We start from the raw sequence: 20612 nt of genomic DNA, 5'->3' as shown, positions 1-20612 counted from the left end.
AAGACCTGCAACATCAACACTTAATGCTGCAGGCAGTTATCAGCAAACAGGGAAATTTCTTCATCACAGCAGCCAGAGGACAGTGATATTATAATAAACAATAACACTACAGTTGATTCCTGATGAGTTCTGCTGGAATGTCCCCAACACAGTGTGACACCGGCCTGGACAGTGTGAACAGAACCACCCTGATCACTGAGCGACTCACTTTGTTTTGAATGGGTCGATTCAACCTTTAATCCTGTTGGTCCTCTCGGTCTCGAGACTTGTTGGTGGTCTTGAGCCACCACTTCCTGTTAGCTCAGTTGCTAACAGACAGTCAGTCGTTAGCACTGTGAGTGTTTGTCTGTTGTATCCAGATGTGACCGCTGTTTCTCTCTGTCGTCAGATGGTGGGAAAGATGGGCGGAGAAGCCATGTCCCACCTCAACAGCTCCTCAGGAAGTGTCGAGCCTTCGCTGTACTACCCGGGCCAGAAACGACCCGGAGAGGATGGAGGTAAGAACAAACTGGGTGGAACCTTTAACACACTCTGCCTGACCTGAACATTTTCCCTTCAGCGAGAATCTTTAATGCAACCCAGAACTTTCTACCCAACCAAGAACCTCAAACTTGAGCTAGAACCCTCCACCTTATCTAGAAGAACTTGATCAAGAGCCTTCTCGCCTGGGCCCACCTTTCCATTTAACCTAGAACAGTATACCCAGCCCAGAACCTGAACCTACCTCAGTGTCTCCCACAGAGTCACACTGTAGTTGTGGTGGTGCTGTCCAGCTGTGGTGCTGTAGAGCGTGCACCGGGTGGTTCTTCTGGCCCGGGGGTGTCCATATTTGTTAAGCTTGCGAGCTACTTTTAAAATGACCGGGTCAAAATGACTAACCCTGACCCGACCCACATAAAACTACTCAACATGGATTTACTTATACACACATATTCTGTATGTCTACACACATCTACACACATCATCTACACACAACATCTACACACAACATCTACACACAACATCTACACACAACATCTACACACATCATCTACACACATCATCTACACTCATCATCTACACACAACATCTACACACAACATCTACACACAACATCTACACACAACATCTACACACATCATCTACACACAACATCTACACATCATCTACACACATCATCTACACACATCATCTACACTCATCATCTACACACATCATCTACACACATCATCTACACACAACATCTACACTCATCATCTACACTCATCTACACACATCATCTACACACATCATCTACACACAACATCTACACTCATCATCTACACTCATCTACACACATCATCTACACTCATCTACACACATCATCTACACATCATCTACACACATCATCTACACATCGTACAGTATTAACACAACATGCAGTGTAATGTGACGTGTGTGTCAGTGAGTCTGTCAGTGTGTCTGCAGCTAATCTCTGTTTCTCTGTCAGTAGGCAACCAGCTAGCAGCCATGGGACATCAGAGGTACGAGCAGCAGTTCATATTGATCACACACACACAAGCGCAGACACACACAGACACACACACACACAGCAGATAATGAGGTGTGTTCAGCATCATCGTCTTGTTTGCAAATACACATCAGTGTGTTGGTGTGAAACCGTAGATAAGTGTTTATAGATCCGTCCTCCTACAGTCATAATCATAATCACTTATTGACACACACACACACACACACACACACACACACACACACAGTGGTTGTGGGATTTCTGTGTGATCAGGATGTTAATGTCTGTGTGTGTGTGTGTGTGTGTGTGTGTGTGTGTGTGTGTTGCAGCAGGGTAATCACAGAGGATTACAAGGTCCCCGACAGGATGGTGGGCTTCAGTGAGTATGACCTGCGACCTCTCGCTGCTTCCTGCTGCTCAGGTGCTGACAGCAGCTGATTCTCAGTTTTATATCATCTTCACCTGTTGTAGAACAGTTGATCTTTATCCTGATCATCCTCAGTTCACCTGAGTCTGAGCTGAAGCTAGCACATTAATCCAGAACTTTTTCACATGGCCGACAGTTAGCAGTTAGACCGAGCTGGAACTTTTCCAACAAGCCGAGATTCTTTCAGACCCACCGGACCTGTTTCACTTGATCTACAACCTTTAACACCCAACACAATCCATCCATCTAACCAGAACTGTGTTCTTAACCCCGACCCGTGGACCTTTAGACCTGACCCAAGAGCTTTTCAGCTGACCTGGATTCCAGCCCGACTCCAGGCAGTAAAATGACTAACAGGGACACTAAAGACGACCCGACCGTCAAGATGACGACAATAGACTGATTTCTCTCGTCTCCTCCTCCTGCAGTTATTGGACGAGGAGGTGAACAGATCACCAGGATCCAGCTGGAGTCCGGCTGCAAGATCCAGATTGCTGCAGGTGAGACTGTTTACAACCTTCTTCTCCAAAGTGAGTTCAGTTCTGGATCAGAACCTCCAGCGTGTGTGGAAATACTGAACATTAGTAACGTGTGTGTGTGTGTGTGTGTGTGTGTGTGTGTGTGTGTGTGCAGACAGCGGAGGTCTGATGGAGCGGCCATGTTCTCTGACTGGGACTCCAGAGAGCATCGAGTGAGTTACTAAACATCTGCCTTGGCCTCATCTGATGACCTCACCTCCATCTGTAGCTCACCTCCTCCATCTGTGTGTGTGTGTGTGTGTGTGTGTGTGTGTGTGTGTGTGTTAACAGGCAGGCGAAGCGTCTCCTGGTCCAGATTGTGGATCGCTGTAGAAACGGTCCGGGTTTCCACGGTGACGGGGATGGTGGAGCCTCCGTGCAGGAGATGCTGATCCCAGCCAGTAAGGTGGGGCTGGTGATTGGTCGAGGTGGGGACACCATCAAACAGCTGCAGGTAGAGTGATGACAGGTGGTGTTGGGAGGTGCTTCACCTGCTGCACCTGTGGACCTGCTGACCCGTCTGGTGTTTGTTGCTGTTTGTCAGGAGAGAGCAGGCGTGAAGATGATGATGATCCAGGACGGTCCGATGCCGACAGGAGCCGACAAACCTCTCCGCATCTCTGGAGACCCGTACAAAGTGCAGGTACACACACACACACACACACACACACACCTCAGGCTGAGCTCTGATCGAGTACACACACACAAACACACACTCACTCTTTGTTAACGTGCTGTACTTCCTGTTGACCTCCTCTTCTCCTCTCATCTCCTCCTTCAGGCAGCGAGGGAGTTGGTGTTGGAGGTGATCCGGGAGAAGGACGGAGACTTCAGGTCAGGACGCAACGACTTCAGCGCCCGACTGGGAGGAACCAACCTGGATGTACGACACACACACACACACCACACACACACACAGAGATTGTTAGCATTTGTTCGCTGTTAGCATGTTTGAGCTTCCCTTTGGATTACTATTAAAAAGGAACATTCATGTCTAGTCTGTCCCTCTGCAGGTTCCTGTTCCCCGGTTTGCTGTCGGCATTGTGATCGGCAGGAACGGAGAAATGATCAAGAAGATCCAGAATGACGCCGGAGTCCGAATCCAGTTTAAAGCAGGTCTGTTTACACCAGTGAATCCAGATTAAACCAGTATGATCCAGATTAGAGGCTGCTGAACCGACTGACCTCTGACCTCTCTCCAGATGATGGCATCAGTCCAGAGCGTGTTGCCATGGTGATGGGTCAGCCAGACCGCTGTCAGCATGCTGTCCACCTCATCAATGAGCTCATCCAGACCGCACAGGTAACACACACCCACAGAGAGAGACACACACACACGCTGAACTCTGATGTTTACAGGACTTTATTTTGTGTGTTTTGATTTTGAAGGAGCGTGATGGTTTTGGCTCCGCCCTGCGGGGTGGGAGGGTCAGAGGTCGTGGTGATTGGACTATGGGCTCTCCTGGTCCGCTACAGGAAGTCACCTACACCATCCCTGCTGACAAGTGTGGCCTGGTCATCGGCAAAGGTAGGAGAGGAGATAAGTTTGATGAGGGATTGTAAAATATTCCCTCTGTGTTTCAGAGACTGAAATGAACGTGTGGCGCTGCTCTGGCGACAGCAGCCGCTCACACTGTGAACTGAGTTACATGTTGACTTTAATCAGACGTGCTTCAGTGTCAGAGTCGATCAGTGTAATGATGATGTGTGACGAGGCTGCTGTTCATCAGCTTCTCCTGCCACAGTTGTGTCTCTGTGGCTTCAGTGTTTGTGCAGAATGCTGTAATGTGTTGATATCAGCTGGTATTGCTACCAGCGGCTAATCCGGCTAGCACTGTTTTTTCTGACTTGATGTACTGGAGCGGGTCAGCAGGATATGATGTCATGGCCACGAGGGGTCTGTCAATCACGCAAGACAAAAGAGGCAGTTTGATTTTCCTCCTGATGCAGTGAGGCATCATGGGAGTGCAACTGAATATTGTGAATACATTCACAATGTCAGCTGACAGGAAATGTGTTTTAGGGCCGCAGGGCATCACGTGACGATGTAATGACACAGTTTGACCACGAGCAGAACTTTCCTCACAGCCTGGCGCTGTTCATGGACGTCGGTGTAACCTCGTGTATATGTTGCAGGCCTGGAGGCAGCCAATCAGCAGCTCTATTACATCTTGGCTCACAAACATGTACCACGCTTATCGGCTCACTGATGCTGAGGTGCTGAAATCTGGTATCCAACGACGAGACATCGGTGGAATCAAAGGCGTTTGGGTCTTTATGCTGACGTGAAAAATGTTCAAATTTATTCACGCTGCTTTCAGTCACATTAATTCACATTATGTCAGTTCATTCTAGTGAAATAATTGGAATTAACATTAGCTAATGCTATGTTAGCGTAGCACTGGCGTAGCGTTAATGGTCTCGTTCAGAACAAGGAGCAAACAGCAGCGACGGACACGTTGAAACAATATTCAGTCTGATCTGTTCGACGCAGAAACACTAAAACTACAATGTTGATTAAAAATTTCTGTCGCATTAAAGTAACAAAACCTGCTGAACATCACTCGCCTCAGTTTTCATCACCTGATCCAAACACTGAAAGTCCTGATTCAGAGTGTGTGTGTGTGTGTGTGTGTGTGTGTGTGTGTGTGTGTGTGTGGAGGTCAAGAGGAGCAGCAGCTTCCAAAATAAAAGCAGTAGAAGAAAGAAATGTCAAGTGCTGAATGTTTAGACGCCATATGGTGTGTGTATGTGTGTGTGTGTGTGTGTGTGTGTGTCTGGTGCTCTATTGTTTGTCAAGTCTTTCTATTGGACGATACTGATGAATGTGCCAGTGTCGTACACACACTCCACTTAAGCATGTTGTTCACAAATGTCTTTAACCAGATTATTTTTAATTTCTTAATAAACCTTTAAATAAAAACCAAAATGAGGAAGATTCAATTTGAGCTGAAAGAGAATCAGTTTGCAGTTTTTGACTTGTCAGAACATGTCAGATATAATAACTTCAAACATATGTTTACACGTATATGAGGATGAAGACGCTCCTTCTTTAACCTCATTAAAGGTCTATTAACAGCCTCTTCATGAGGAGGAGGAGGAGGAGGAGGAGGAGGAGGAGGAGGAGGAGGAGGAGGAAGAGGAGGACTGACTGCCTCAGACTTCTGACTAATGCATCAAAGATTTAGCATCTTCTGTTTTCAGCCAGCTGTAGCCTGAATATATGAAGGACTTTCTGAATGAAAAAGTCGCTGAGATATCGATCATATATCGATCATACATAGATCATACATAGGTCATATATAGATGATATATGGATCACACATCGATCATTGCGGATGCTGTATGCTGAGACGTGCACCAGGTGGAGATTCTCACCTGTGATCTCAGCCGTGTCTAATGACGAGCTACAGGCTGATGTGAGCACCTGAACCAGGGACGGGTTCCTCTGGTGATGTGACTGGAGGGGCAGCTGAGGCTCAGAGGTGGAGCCAGCATCTTGTTATTGGAAGGTCGCTGGTTTGATTCCCCTGGTTTGCATGCCGAGTGTCTTTGGGCAAGATACTGAACCCCAGACTGGTCCTGGTGTGCTGGGCTCACATGGATATGAATTGCTTTAAGTCACTTTGAATAAAAGCATCTGATAAATGCCTGAAAATGTAAACATGACCACGGTGCATTGTGGGTAATGTAGGCACCAGGTTTGACCAGCGTGGTTCTCCTAAAAACTGTCTGACACGTTATGGACCGTAAAAAGAACCAGAGACATCTCCTGTCTTCTTTCTTTATAAAACCTGTTGCCTACAATACCCACAATGCACCTGAGCCACTGAGTGACAAGACTGTAGTTCTGCAGTTTTTTACTTGCTGAAGTCCAAAGACCTGCAGACACTCTGATGTGCACCTGTGTGTTTGTAGGAGGAGAGACCATTAAGAGTATTAACCAGCAGTCTGGAGCTCATGTGGAGCTGCAGAGGAACCCTCCACCCTCCACCGACCCCAACACCCGGGTCTTCACCATCAGAGGCACCGCCCAGCAGATGGACCTGGCCCGCCAGCTCATAGACGACAAGATCGGGGTACACGAGCCGCCCGCAGCTCAGCATCAAGTTCAGAGGAAATATTTCACCGACAACGTGTCGGCATTAAAAACAGTGTGCTGGTTTACACCAAACTCCACTCAGAAATCTGGCAATTTAAGAGACTGATTCACTGACAAAACATTTCACTTCCAACCTCATAAAGCTGAGTTTCACTAGTTTACACTTAATATACTCACATGCTGTAGATGTTGATACGTTAAGGTGGTATGACACATGGCAGCAGATTTAAGGTGGAATGTGACAAAACAAGACGACTGAAACTGAACATGACTGTGTCCTCTCCTCTGCAGGGTTCAGGTATTATGAGTAATGGAGGTTTTGGCTTCAGTCCCTTCACCCAGGGCCCAGCTACACACCAGAAGTAAGACACACACACACACACACACACACACACACACACACATATTTCACCACATTACTGATCAGCAGGAGTAAACAACTGAGTATATATGAAGTGTAATTAATGTGGTTGTGTTGGTAGAGGTTGTGTATATGTTGCCTCGCTGTGTGTGTGTGTGTGCGTGTGTGTGTGTGTGTACACACTGCAGAGTGTTTTATTGATTGCTGTGTGTGTGCAGCTGTGGCAGCGGTCAAACCTTCCTGACTGGAGTTTGGGGAAACACCTACCAGACCAGCTGGCAGAACCCTGGACAACAAGACCCTGGTAACACACACACACACACACACACACACACACACACACACACACACACGCGCGCGCGCACGCTCACTGAATAGAAGTCAAAACAGGTGCTGTGAAAGTTGAGAATCATAAATACAAAATTATAGTATTTACATGTGTCAGTGTAGTCAGTGTTAGGTGTTACACACTCACACAGTCACACACACACACACACACTTGAGTTTGAGTGCAGCAGTTGAGACTCTGTGTGTGTGTGTGTGTGTGTGTGTGTGTGTAGGTCACAGTATGGCTCAGACAGGACAGATGGACTACTCTAAAGCATGGGAGCAGTACTATAAGAAGCTAGGCAAGTCAACACACACACACACACACACACACACAGGCAGTGAGTGTTGATGTGAGACAGTGTGTGTCCCGTCTGTCTGATCATCGTGATGTTCACTTCATGAACTCGGGTCGTTTAGTTTCCTGCTGATGAAATCGACTCGTTGCAGTTCAGACATGAAGAACCGTCTCTGAGGTTCTGGTCGTGTTGCTGCTCATGTTGTCTGGAGGACGCTCGACTTCCTTTAATCTCAGTGGCTCCACCCACACTAAATACCTGCTGTTACGAGCCAGTAAAGGTTCGGCACCTCCTCTCCAGGAGTCCACTGTATCTGAAGTGGCGGTCCTCTCAGGTCCTGATCTGATCTGCAGTAACTGTTCTGAGTTCAGACTTGTGTCTGTTTCTGTGTATTTGTAGGTCAGCAGAACCAGCCTCAGAGCTTGATGACAGACTACAGTAAGGCCTGGGAGGACTACTACAAGAAACAAAGTACGACTCCCGTCTGTCACTGCATCAGTATGAATGTTCAGTTAATAACAGCACAGAGCAGACGCAGCGTGATGTCACACATCAGAAGCTCAGTGACGCATCAAAGCTAACTGAAGCTCACGTCATATTAATAGAATTCAAAGACTATTAAAGTTAAAGGTAGAATCAGTAGGATTTGTCCCAGCTGTTCCTGAACGCACCACAAAGACAATTGATTGTTGAGTCTCATTCCCAGGACGTCAAATAGACACATGTTGGGTTGGTAAAGCGTCCCGAGCAGCAACAAAGAGAGAAAATCAGAAACTCTCTGCAGATACGAGACACTAACACGCCTTTTCTCCACATTCCAGCCTCCCTCTCTGTCTGTTTACGGCTTCTTACGGCTTTTACGTCTTTGTCTCGTCTCGCTGCGTCTGATTGGTCCACATCAGTCTGCTGATGTTGGGAAATAACAAGAATCCAGAATTCACCTCAGATGCATCAAACTAAAGTAACGAGGCTGTTGTGAAGCTGAGAGGAGGAGAAAGTTCAGGTGTAGAGAGGAGAAGTCACACAGAGACTCAGAATAAATACAGATACATGAAACATGAACTGGAGGACAGTAATGAAGTATTTGTACTCTGTTCGATCCGTTTTCTGCTGACAAGCGGTGAAACTGTTTCTGTGTCAATGAATCGTTTCAGAATCCAGCAGATGAAGAAACACAATTAAGTTAGTTTATTGTGAAAAATGTCATTTTCACACGATGACATCATCTTGTAACAGTTTGTTTTCCATCGTGAGACTTTTGATCATCTTCAGATTGATCAGTGTGAACACCTGTTGTTCTCCGTCAAGTCAGAAAAATGTCACATGAACATATAAATGACGTCAGCAGGCAGATTTTTAACTTTTCTTATTGTTGTTACTGTTTTTATTGTTATTGTTGTTATTTTAACGTGGCGGCAGAAAGAGCGGCGCGGCGCCACCTGGAAGGATGTTGGATTAGAATGACTGAGTGGTCGTGTCCTGTTTGTCTGCAGGTCAGTCGTCTCAGCAGAGTTCGGTGCCGGACTACTCTGCAGCGTTAGCAGAATACTACAGACAGCAGCCCTACCTGTGGAACCCCGCCCAGATACAGGTAACACACCTGCAGCAGGTTCTGCTCTGAGGCTGGATGTTCTGCTCCTCCAGGAAGCAGTGCTTTATTTCCTGCCCCGCCCAAACATCAGACAGGAGTTTAATTAAAACATTTGAGCAATGATGTCATTTCCTGTCTCTTCAGGATCACTAGAGGCTCCTCCCTCACCGGTGAAGGCCTCGGATGGTCGTCGACGGCAACCGAATCGGGGTTTCCTAGCAACGCTCTGCCGCTTCCTCCTTCCTTTTGTAGAGAAAAACTAAGGATTAACTGAAATCACGAACTCTTTTCTTTCTGTTTTTTAACCTTACAAAGTTGATATTTTGTCGGGCAAATTTTTTTGGACTAGCCTCGGGTCTCCACCGCGTAGACCTGTTTTTTCTTTTTGTTTCGTTTTTTATCAAACTTGAACTTAAAGATGTATCAGTGTGGCTTTGAACAAAAAAAATCCAGTATAATCTATATTTTGTCTAGTTTTATTTTCCAATAAGAAAACGGTATAAGGCTTAGCAGTCTTGAGTAAGAAAATCAGATATTATTATTATTTTGTTTATGATAATGTTTTAAAGCATGCGTCAGATTGTGTGTTGACTCTCAGTTATTTTTTTTTTTATTTTGGCATAGAAATATTTTAATAGCGTCAGATGGAAATTTAATGTTTTACCGTCAGAGACAAAAACTGTTTTTTGTACTAAATTTGTGCTCGCTGGGTCTGTTTGTTCACCATCTAATTTTACCTGTTAAGTCGCCATCTTGGAGGTGCAATGACGCGTTTATTGTTTTCTGGTTTGATGATAGTTCTTACACCTGTATCTCTATAGTGATTCTTTAGTTTTTATGATGTAATGATGAATAAATGACGATTTATATTGAGTTGTCTAAAGCCAGATCTCTCTGTGGTCAAACACTCTGTGTCCTCCACAGGATGTAACTCCAGCCGGCACCACGTTCCCCACCTCAACTTTCAGTACAAAAAAAAACGGGGAAATTACTATTTTCTTACACAGTGAAACTTTATTATTGTTGTTGTAACTTAGTTCTGCATTTCTACTTTGCCGATTTGTTTGTAGAAGACGTGTTTAGGAGCTGAACAATGAAGTTATCGATTCTATTAGCGATGTCCCGGCTAAACAAGTGCGTCAGCTAAATAAGCGTGTTAGCCGAATGATGTTTGTTAGCAAAAAGACGTGTGTTACCTCAACAAAGTGTTAGCTGTGTGTGTGTGTGTGTGTGTGTGTGTGTGTGTGTGTGTGTGTGTGTGTTGGCTATGTGGTTGAGCTTTGAAAGTTAGCTTTTACTGAACATGCGTGTTACTATTTTTTGTTATCAGAGCTGTGTAGCTGTTGGCTAAGCGTGCACTCTTCACATACAACACTTTCACGTTGTCGTAAGTTCGAAGTCAGAATTTGTGAATTTTGAACAGTTGACTCCCATTTTGAAGAAAACTTGACAAACCAGTGACAAAATGGCTCCAAAGAAACCTTCACTGGCATTAACGTCTAAATTAAACACGGATATGATCCATTCTACTAATTAAAATGAAGCTACACACTGTTGGCGTCTCATTTTACTTGCTAACAGTCATAATGATGTGAAATGTCTAAAAATGAATCATTGAGGCTGAGTAATAATTAACCTGGTATAAGTACATGATGGCAATGTGGCTAATAATGTGTTGGCATTCTCAAATTGTCTCTGATTCTCCTGACGTGACATGAAAGCAGCATTAGCTTAATGTTCAGTATGAAGAGATTAGCTTAATGTGTGTGTCTGTCAGTGTGTAGGGTGTATGTAAGTTAAACTGTGCTTTACGTTGGCTAGCGTGTGTGTGTGTGTGTGTGAGACAGTTAGCGGGCTGTTTGGTGTGTTAGCTTTGTGTTGTCTGGATTTTGCTTCTCCAATATGTTTGTTTACGAGATGATTTTCTACATCTACCAATGTGAAAGTATTTTCCCCCAACAGGATTTTGGATCTAGCCGTTAGCTTGTTTGACGCACGTTGTTTAGATGTGTCAGACTTGTGATTTAGCCTTCAGTCAGCCATTAATGCAACATTTGTGTAGCTTGGTTGAGGTGTACTTCCAACTTTAGCCGTGTGTTTGTCAGCACTGTGTGTGTGTGTGTTAGCTGAACGCGGTGTGTGTGTGTGTGTGTGTGTGTGTCGGACCACAGAGAGGTTTGTCTTGGGTTGAGGGAGATCTGGCTGTTGTTGAGTTGAATATTGAATCAGTGGTTCTGCTTCTTGTCTGTGTGATGATGATGACATAATAATAATAATGATGACGATAATAATGAGTTCTCCTGTACAGGGGTCTATTTAAATCTGTTCATCCAGTTATGAATATTCAGTTTGTCGATAAGATAATATGGTTTGTGTAAATTTCCACTCTCTGGCGGGTGCTCTCCAGTTAAAATGTACTTTGTTATCCTGTTAAAATGAGATTGTTTAATTCACATGTTGTGTCTAACCGATTTGCAAAGAGAAGCTGTGTATGTATTCTCAAGACTGCTAGGCTAACTGTCTCTATCTTCTCCTCGTCTTTCTGTCTCTGTCTGTCTGGACGTCGCCACGTTGAAAAACTGGCGGGATTCTTCAACGTGTCTGTAATCGGACCAGCGCCATCGTCTCAGGCATGTTGAACTGTCCCGCGGCTCGTCGGCGTGGCGGCCCCGAGGCGAGGAGAGCTGTAGTGAGGGGGTTCCTCCCTGAAAATTATTAAAAACTCTGGAGTGGACGATGGTCTTGTGTCCAGTACCAGGCTTGGTGTTGTACTGGGTCTAAACCAGTGACCAACTGATGGGCAGGGGACTGGACACGACGCCACCCGTCCACTCCAGTTTAGATCTTCCTAGTCCCAGACCCTGATCCTGAGGGAGACGGGGAGCTTTTTGGTTTCATGGTTTCTGTTGTTTTTCTAATGGACACACGTCCTAACTGTAACCTGCAGATTTTTCTATTAGATTCTATTGACAGATAGAGTTGTGTATGAACCCGAGCCACGAGACTGTCGGTGGCCGAGGAAGAGGAAGATGGATGATGATGATGATGATGATTAACATGAGGGCTAATAAACAGGCTCATTCTTTCTGACTGATGTGTTTTTATCTGTTTCATTAATCTGCAGCAGAAAATACGGAACAATACAATGTGAACAAAATTAGAATGCGAAAAAATGTCCATGTTCTTAAAAACATGATCATTTATAAACATGTAGATATTTTTCACAGATATATTAGATATTTCTGACAGATTTCTTTTTTATATTTATAAGAACTTTTCTTTTCATTGCAGATGATTGTAATTGTTAGAACGTTTTTAGCTCCGTCTTCAGAGCGGTGGCACCATCAGTGTTCTTTCAATCAACCAACCAACCAAATTATTTATTTGTAAAGCAGCAACTGCCAACAGAAGTCACCTCATGCCACAGACCAGAGACGCAACAGGCAGGAACCTCGAGTAGAACCGGACTCAGTGGTGGCTGTCTGCCTTGACCTGTTGGTACTTTGATGGCTCGATCTCCAGAGCCAAAGCCAGCGGCAGCCATTTTCTACCCCATCAGCACCATAAAGAACAGGCGTCTCCAATCAACCAGCAGCTCATTAAGAAGAAGGCTTTCGTCACTTCAGCGACAGCCAACAGAATAAAAGCCCTCAAATGTGTAGAGATCCTGCACAGTTCCTCTCAGGGAGTCATCCAAACTGTTCGGATTTCTGATCAATAATCATCAGTAATGTGGAGAACATCACTGTAATGAGCCCTGATAACCACAACACAGATACAAAACAAAGTGTCAGAATAAAAACGTGTAAAATAATAGAATTAAATAATAATTTTGTCTGTTTCAGATGGAAACCAAAAAGAAAACAGGCCGTCTGTCATGTTCAGGTCGGTAACTACTTCTCAGACTGACTCATGTTAGCATGTTAGCATATGAGTTAGCAACAAAATCTTACACAGTACGAACCACAGTAGCTTTGTCAGTGTGTGTGTGTGTGTGTGTGTGTGTGTGTTGCCGTCACAGCATCTCTTCATGAAGTGGGATTTATTATTTATTCATGTTCCCAGAGTGAAGACAGATGGTGTGATGTCATCTGTCATTAAGACATTACTGTAATCACACACACACACACACACACACACACACACACACACACACACACACACACACACTGACCTCCGGGGATGAATCAGGACTACAGGTTGTAGAAATCGTCTCTTCCTCTCAGGACTGACTCTCCTCTGATGTCTGTATGTTACCGTCGACCCTGTCCTGATGAAGTGTGAGAGGAACTGGTTCTCCAGCACATAAAGACAACATCCTACCAGCGTGGACCCTCACCAGTACACTTTCAGAACCAACAGATCCACAGAGGATCCTCTCGGTCTGCACAGCTGCATCAGGGTGTTTATTGACTTCAGCCCAGCTGGTTGGAAAACCCACGACTGCAGTGTGAGACCTCAGGAGACCCGTCCAGTGAGGTGTGAGGACCACAGACCACCATGGACCGCTTTACAAACTACCACGAGAGTCCATATCAGGAGGAGACGAACAGAACCATCTGCTGCTCAATATAAGCAGAACCAAGGAGGCACAGACACCAGCCCGTCTACAGGAGTGGACCTGAGGAGGAGCAGCTGAACAGTTTAAGGTTCTGGGATCACTGAGAACCTGATGGGTCACCACACATCAGAACCCTGGTTAGAACAGCACAGAAAAGGATCCACTTCCGAGTCACAGACGGTGATTAAAACCTCCACTGCTGCCGTCTGAGGAGTGAAGCTGCGTTTTGGAGCTAAGCTCAGAGTTCTGGAGTACAAAGCTACAGCTAGCAGCTGGTTAGCTCATCCCAGCTAACCTGGCTGAGTCACAGCCACATGCTCCACTCTGCTCAGCTGTCCACATACTTTCGTCCACGTGCTGCGGTTGATGAAGACAGACAGTTTATTGCTGCTGATGGTCCCTGAGCATCATGGGAAACATTTGGACTCGATCCAGATCACCATTACTTTAATCATTAATCAGGTCCGACACACACACACACACACACACACACACACACACACACACACACAGAGTTCATCTGTACTTACAGAGCTGCTTCCTGTACTTTATGACCACTGACACACTGCCGCACACCGCAACACACACACACACACACACACACACACACACTCAAACACACACACACTCTGCCGGTAACCGTGGAGTCTTCAGTTCTTGTTGTTTCCTGTCTCATCTCTCCATCAGTCATTATCTCTTCATCCCTCTTTCTCTTTCTCCTCTCCTCCATTTCACTGCACATCTCTTTCACAATAAAAGTCCCTCTTCCTGTCTGTCTCCGTCCTCGTCATCCGTCTGAGGCGTCCAACAGAACAATAACTACAGATGAACCGTCCAGAATGAATCCAGACATTTCAGGTTTTCTAGCCTGTTAAAATGAACAAATCACTTACGATAATTAAATATAATTAATGAGTCAATTATAATAATTGTATTTCATTCAAGTCTCTGTTTAATCATTAAATTAAACATTTTAAACTCATTTTCTGATATTCTATAGATTTAATTGTTTCATGATTTGATTCTGTTATTTTAATATTTAATTTGTTTAACAGCTGATTTGTTAAATTATTTATCTTTTAGTTATAACGAAGACGAGTCACTCAGTCAATCATGTCACATTTAAACAATATGTTGCAGCCAGGTGATTAAAACTGTTACTTTATTACACTCAGAGCTGATCTGAGATCTGCTGCTGCTCTCAGCGTCTCGATCATTTGTGATAATGTTGATGTTTGGATTCAGCTGCTTTAACAATTGATTATCAGTTAATTATTAATTATATATGAAACATGTTGGAGGGTTTACAGGCTACATTGATAATTATTTTAAACACTCAAACAATCTTCTGTGTGAAATAAATAAAATCTCTGGTCAGTGTTTCAGATCTTATTTTGATAAATTATTAAGTATTTGTAGTTTTGTATCAGGATACGTTCTGCTTCATTCTCTGATTGGAGGTTAATACATTTTTAATGTGTTAAATCCTTGATGGCGATTAATCATTAATTATTAATCATTAATTATTAATCATCAATTATTAACAGTTAGGACTAAACAAACGTGAACATGGTGTCAGCACATTTCTCACCGAACAGAACCGCTCAGAACATCCGTCACAACCATCTGCTGACGTCACATTACTGACTGTAATCGAGTATTTGTACTCAGTGGTATCAGTACACTGACTGAAGTAAAGCATCTGAGTACTTCCTGTCCGACTTTATTAACCTGTCAATCAAACTCCTCATCAGTGCTGCTCAATCAGTGCTGATCAATCAGTGCTGGTCAATGACTGATTGATTAACTCAGACTGGTTTCAGAACCAGACACAAAATATTAAACTGATATTAAACTGAATGATTTATTATCAATAAAACATGTTTTGATCAGTTCTGATGATCCAGTTCACTCACTGATCAGAACCGAAGGACAGTGAAGTGATAAAATTGTGTGATGTGACGTCACATCACGTCATATTAATCTTTAATCGTTTTGGACTTAAATGAAAACAAAACGATATTTTTAACATTTTGTCACATTTGATTGTGATGAAAGAGTTTAAAGGCTCCAACATGAACAAAGATCGTGAGAAGGAGAGTCTGCGTCCTGATGAAGAGGAGGAGGAGGAGGAGGAGCAGGAGGAGGAGGAGGAGGAGGAGGAGGAGCAGGAGGAGGAGGAGGAGGAGGATGAAGAGGAGGAGGAGGAGGAGGAGGAGGAGGATGAAGAGGAGGAGGAGGAGGAGGAGGATGAGGAGGATGAAGAGGAGGAGCAGGAGGATGAAGAGGAGGAGCAGGAGGAGGAGCAGGAGGATGAAGAGGAGGAGGAGGAGCAGGAGGAGGAGGAGGATGAAGAGGAGGAGCAGGAGGATGAAGAGGAGGAGCAGGAGGAGGAGGAGGAGGATGAAGAGGAGGAGGAGGAGGAGCAGGAGGAGGAGGAGCAGGAGGAGGAGGAGCAGGAGGAGCAGGAGGAGGAGGAGGAGGAGGAGGATGAAGAGGAGGAGGAGGAGGAGCAGGAGGAGCAGGAGCAGGAGCAGGAGGAGGAGGAGGATGAAGAGGAGGAGGAGGAGGAGCAGGAGGAGGAGGAGCAGGAGGAGCAGGAGGAGCAGGAGGAGCAGGAGGAGCAGGAGCAGGAGGAGGAGGAGCAGGAGGAGGAGGAGCAGGAGGAGGAGGAGCAGGAGGAGCAGAGCATGTTCCTGCTGGCTGCTGACAGCTGACAGCTTGTCTCTCCGCCGGCTGACGATCATTAAAAGGCTTTTTAAAGGAGGATTATCAGCGTCTGTCCGGCCGCATGAATACTAACGAGGCCGCAGCGCAGCGATAATCATGTTAGCGGAACAATATCAGTGCGCCATTTGGGCTCATTCCCACCAACGCCTCCTCCTTCACCTCCTCCTCCCCATCTCTCCTTTTCTTATCCGTTCACCTCCTCTCCTCTCGCCTCCTCTCTCCTCCTCTCCTCTCCCGCTTGTCTTTACGCGTGCCAGTCACCTGCCGCTCCCTCCGCCTCCTGACTTCCCGTCGTCTTTTCGGGACTAAAGTGGTTCTTATTGGCTGTATGCAGCGGGTATAAAGGCGGAGAGGACACCGGGACACACTCACTGAAGGCTTTTTTGTTGTAAAAAGCTCATTAAAGCGTGTCCTCCATCAATAAAGACGCGGCTCTCCATTAATAAACTCCCGCTCGGCCCGCGTGCGTGGCGGCTGCAGCCAAACTCTCCTCCAAAAGAAAGAAAGAGACAAAAACAGAAGCAGAAAAAAGAGAATCGAGCGTCATTGAGTCAAATCAATTGAAAAACATTTGCAAATCTGCCATTATTCCCGGATTTTCTCTCCTTTTATTCTCCTCTGTCCGCCGGAACAAAAGCGCGCAGCCTTCGTGTTTTGGCACCGAGCCGTTACGCACGGAGCTCCGGGGAGCGCGGCGGGGAGAGCCGGCGCTGAAGCCGCCGGAGGGGAGTGGAGAGCCGGCTGGACATCTCACAGAGCCGCCTGAAGCTCCTGAAGCCGGCGGAGAGAAGAAGAACCAGAACCAGAACCAGAACCGTGTCGGAAGAAAAATCATGATGATCAAATGAATCCAGAATTATAATAAATATATTTTGTATTTTTAGTATAATGAAAGATTTTATGTAACATGATAATAAAACAATTTTAGTTGAAAGAACGAAACATAGTACATACATACATGATATAAATACAAACTTTATATTTAACATTTAAAATCCCGAAAATATGTGTAAGATGCTGCAGCTTCAAATCCTCTTTGTTTGTTTCATTACTAATTTATTTATTTCTTAATTTATTTATTTATTAATTCATTAATTTCTTTCTGTCTGATATTTTCCATCATTTTCAGCTTCTAAAAATCATCAAAACAAAAATAACATGAAACATGAAACCTCTCTCAGGTTCTCTCGGAGTTTATTTATTTCTGATTCTTTTATTTAAAAAAAAAAATGTTCGAGATTTTAATTGTTTGAGTGCAAAACATTCAGAAAATCATCAAAACCAAATTAAATCCAATCTGATGTTTCAAGTGTGTGTGTGTGTGTGTGTGTGTGTGTGTGTGTGTGTGTGTGTGTGTGTGTGTGTGTGTGTGTCGCGCTCACGAGTGTCGACAATAAATGTTTAAAAGCTCATAAATACAGATCAGAGTGAAAGAGAGAATAATAATCCTGTTGAGAGACGACAGGGGGAGGAGGAGGAGGGTGAATGGAGGGATGAAGAAAGCAGCTGTTGTCTTGGTAATCTGTCCTCTAATCTGTTTTCCTGCTCTGTCACTCACACTGCTGCACACCTCCTCCTCCTCCTCCACTCACATTCCACTGCTAAAGATTTGACTTAATTTTGTACATAAATAAAGAAACACAGTAGAAATCTTTGTGTCTGTTGCATTGAGAACAGAACATATGTCATCTTCGGGTCTCACTTAAAAACCAGAGGTGTCCAAACATTTTTGTCCACTGTCCAGTTTCATTCTTGTCTGTTAGCAGGTTTCGGACCACAGAGACGTCTGGATTCTCCTTCTCCTGCCTTGTGTCAGCAGATATCATCATGACCACAACACAAACACCAGCAGCTCACCATGTTCCTGCAGCCGGGTCAGGAGGCCCGGGAACAATCAGATCCACGGAACCGTCCGAGTATCTGAAGCTGTCAGACACAAGACTGCAGCCGCATAGAACAACACACAAAGTACAAGTAGCTTCAATTTCTACTCAAGTACAGTCTTAGTTACATACGACCACTGAACACGTTCAGCTCGAGACAGGAAGTCATCATTAAGCCTCTGATGCAGTACGGCACAATACGGCACAGTACGGCACAATACGGCACAATACGGCACAATACGGCACAATATGGCACAATATGGCACAATACGGCACAATACGGCACAGTGCGGCACAATACGGCACAATATGGCACAATATGGCACAGTACGGCACAATACAGCACAATACGGCACAATATGGCACAATACGGCACAATAGGGCACAGTACGGCACAATACGGCACAGTGCGGCACAATACGGCACAATAGGGCACAGTACGGCACAGTACGGCACAATACGGCACAATATGGCACAATACGGCACAATAGGGCACAGTGCGGCACAATACGGCACAATAGGGCACAATATGGCACAATATGGCACAGTGCGGCACAATACGGCACAGTGCAGCACAGTATGATATGGTACAGTACAGTACCTTATGGTACCTTATGGTACTGTACAATCTAATGTGGTATGATGCCCACATGAGACAGGATACAGTACAGCTGATGGGTGAGAAAAGACATTATGGAACATTAATGTACAGCATGCAACATGTCTGAATTTTCTGTTTCTGCAGATAAAGAACGTCCCATGGTGCTGAGACCAGATCCTTTAAAAACAGAGAACTGAGCCGGACCAGGACCAGGTCTGTAACTGCTGGTCTCAGGTCTGCTCTGTTCTGTTCTGTCTCATTATGTCCTAACAGAGAGTCTCTACAGTGTGACAAGACGGAAGACACACACACACACTCTCTCTCTCTCTCTCTCTCGCTCCCCCCCCCCCTTTATGGACCTGTTGGAGGAGGTGATCGCGGCTCATTACACAGTCTATATAGACACACACACACACACAGACGCTCACACACTCTTTAACTCAGAACACACAACCTGCAGACACTCACGTCTCTTCTGCCTCTGAACCAGAACCGATACCAGCGGTGGAGTTTGACTCGAGCTCCTCGGACCTTTAAACTTGTGTCCCCCTGCAGGACGTGGTCTCTCTCCGGTCCAGCTGACACCGGCTCCCGCTGCCTCCCGCCCCGCCATGGGCTCCGTGCTGCCCGGCTCCTCGCTGGGCCTGAAGCCGGGCTTCAAGCCGCAGCAGCCGCTGTCCCTCGCGGACATCATCACGTCGGACATCCTGCACAGCTTCCTGTACGGCCGCTGGAGGCACGTGCTGGGCGAGCAGCACCACCAGCACCAGCATCACCTGCAGCACGAGGACCGCACCGCCCCGAGCGCGAGCCCCAAGACCGCCTTCACCGCCGAGGTGCTCGCCCAGTCCTTCTCCGGAGGTCAGTGACGTCACTTCAATTAATTAATTACACTTAATGAACTTTTCACCTGAAATGAGTTTCAGTTTCACACACTGAAGCTCAGTTCAGGGATCAATACAGTCTGATGTGATCGATACTCAGTATCCGCTCATCAGATGTCCGCGTGAGGCTGAAGAGTCACTTTAACTCTGCTGATGTTTCTCACATCAGCGTTTCCATTTCACACAGTCATTTTCAACTATCGATCATCTGATCATTAATCCGCCTCTGATATTCTGTTTCTGATGATTAAACTTTAACATTTTACTGAATTAGAATTCTAACTGACGTCACGTGTTTCATCTCAGACTCAAACTTCAGACTGAGTTTAATTAACACATTAATACAATTACTGGATGCGTCACTAATTAAATTAAAACAATTTTGGGAATGTAACAGTTTTTATTGCGGAAACAACTTCAGATCTTAGTGATCAATCGGCCTGATCAGCTCATTCTCACCTTTAGTTTAAATTATTTTCATCAAAGTTTAAATTGTTTTCTGAAGATAAAAAATATGTTAATTTCAGACACACAGTTAATCTGATTATTGTTCATTAATTGACCTGATCAATAGCCGATCAGACTGTTTGGATGTGCTCAGAATCTCTGCGGCCGCCGGCGAAACTCCTGATGATTAGAATTAATCGATTAATTGTGCAGCTTATGATTCATTCATAATTCTTTAAAGCGTCTCATCGTGTTTCTGAATTTAGTAAATTATTATTTTATATTTTTCTGTCTTAATTGCAGAAATAAATCAAACTCCCCTCGCGGCCTTTAACTCGCGTGTTTCTAATTTTAATTTAATGTTCTCGTCAGATTCGTTTCTGTTTTTGATA

The 20612-nt window shown here is 45.0% G+C and overlaps 2 protein-coding genes across 9 annotated transcripts in view; both read left to right on the top strand.

The window, feature by feature from the left end:
- Window positions 1-346: 346 nt before the first annotated feature.
- Window positions 347-12204, top strand: LOC119019388 (far upstream element-binding protein 3-like). Of its 8 annotated transcripts, none has more exons than XM_037097913.1 (18): window positions 347-497; window positions 1469-1502; window positions 1822-1868; window positions 2345-2416; window positions 2550-2607; window positions 2726-2888; window positions 2979-3077; window positions 3216-3317; window positions 3433-3550; window positions 3637-3737; window positions 3824-3962; window positions 6353-6513; window positions 6828-6898; window positions 7116-7201; window positions 7458-7526; window positions 7923-7994; window positions 9017-9114; window positions 9259-12204. In XM_037097913.1, exons 1-18 carry the CDS (start codon window positions 389-391, stop codon window positions 9265-9267), a joined length of 1608 nt encoding a protein of 535 aa, XP_036953808.1. In that variant the 5' UTR covers window positions 347-388; the 3' UTR covers window positions 9268-12204. The 8 variants fall into 8 exon arrangements, with proteins under 8 accessions (XP_036953808.1, XP_036953807.1, XP_036953811.1 ...); XM_037097912.1 differs by having other exon boundaries at window positions 1819-1868; XM_037097915.1 differs by having other exon boundaries at window positions 366-497; window positions 1472-1502.
- A 7114-nt stretch (window positions 12205-19318) lies between these two features.
- Window positions 19319-20612, top strand: part of prdm12b (PR domain containing 12b) — a 6635-nt gene continuing 5341 nt past the window's right edge. Inside the window, exon 1 of the mRNA XM_037098432.1 lies at window positions 19319-19750. Coding sequence (XP_036954327.1) covers window positions 19501-19750 — 250 coding nt within the window. The 5' untranslated portion in view covers window positions 19319-19500. The remainder of the gene's footprint in view (window positions 19751-20612) is intronic.

This window comes from Acanthopagrus latus, chromosome 5 (assembly GCF_904848185.1).
Source record: "Acanthopagrus latus isolate v.2019 chromosome 5, fAcaLat1.1, whole genome shotgun sequence".
NCBI lineage: Eukaryota > Metazoa > Chordata > Actinopteri > Spariformes > Sparidae > Acanthopagrus > Acanthopagrus latus.
Note: the sequence above shows the minus strand (reverse complement) of the source record. Positions and strands in the feature narration are given on the sequence as shown.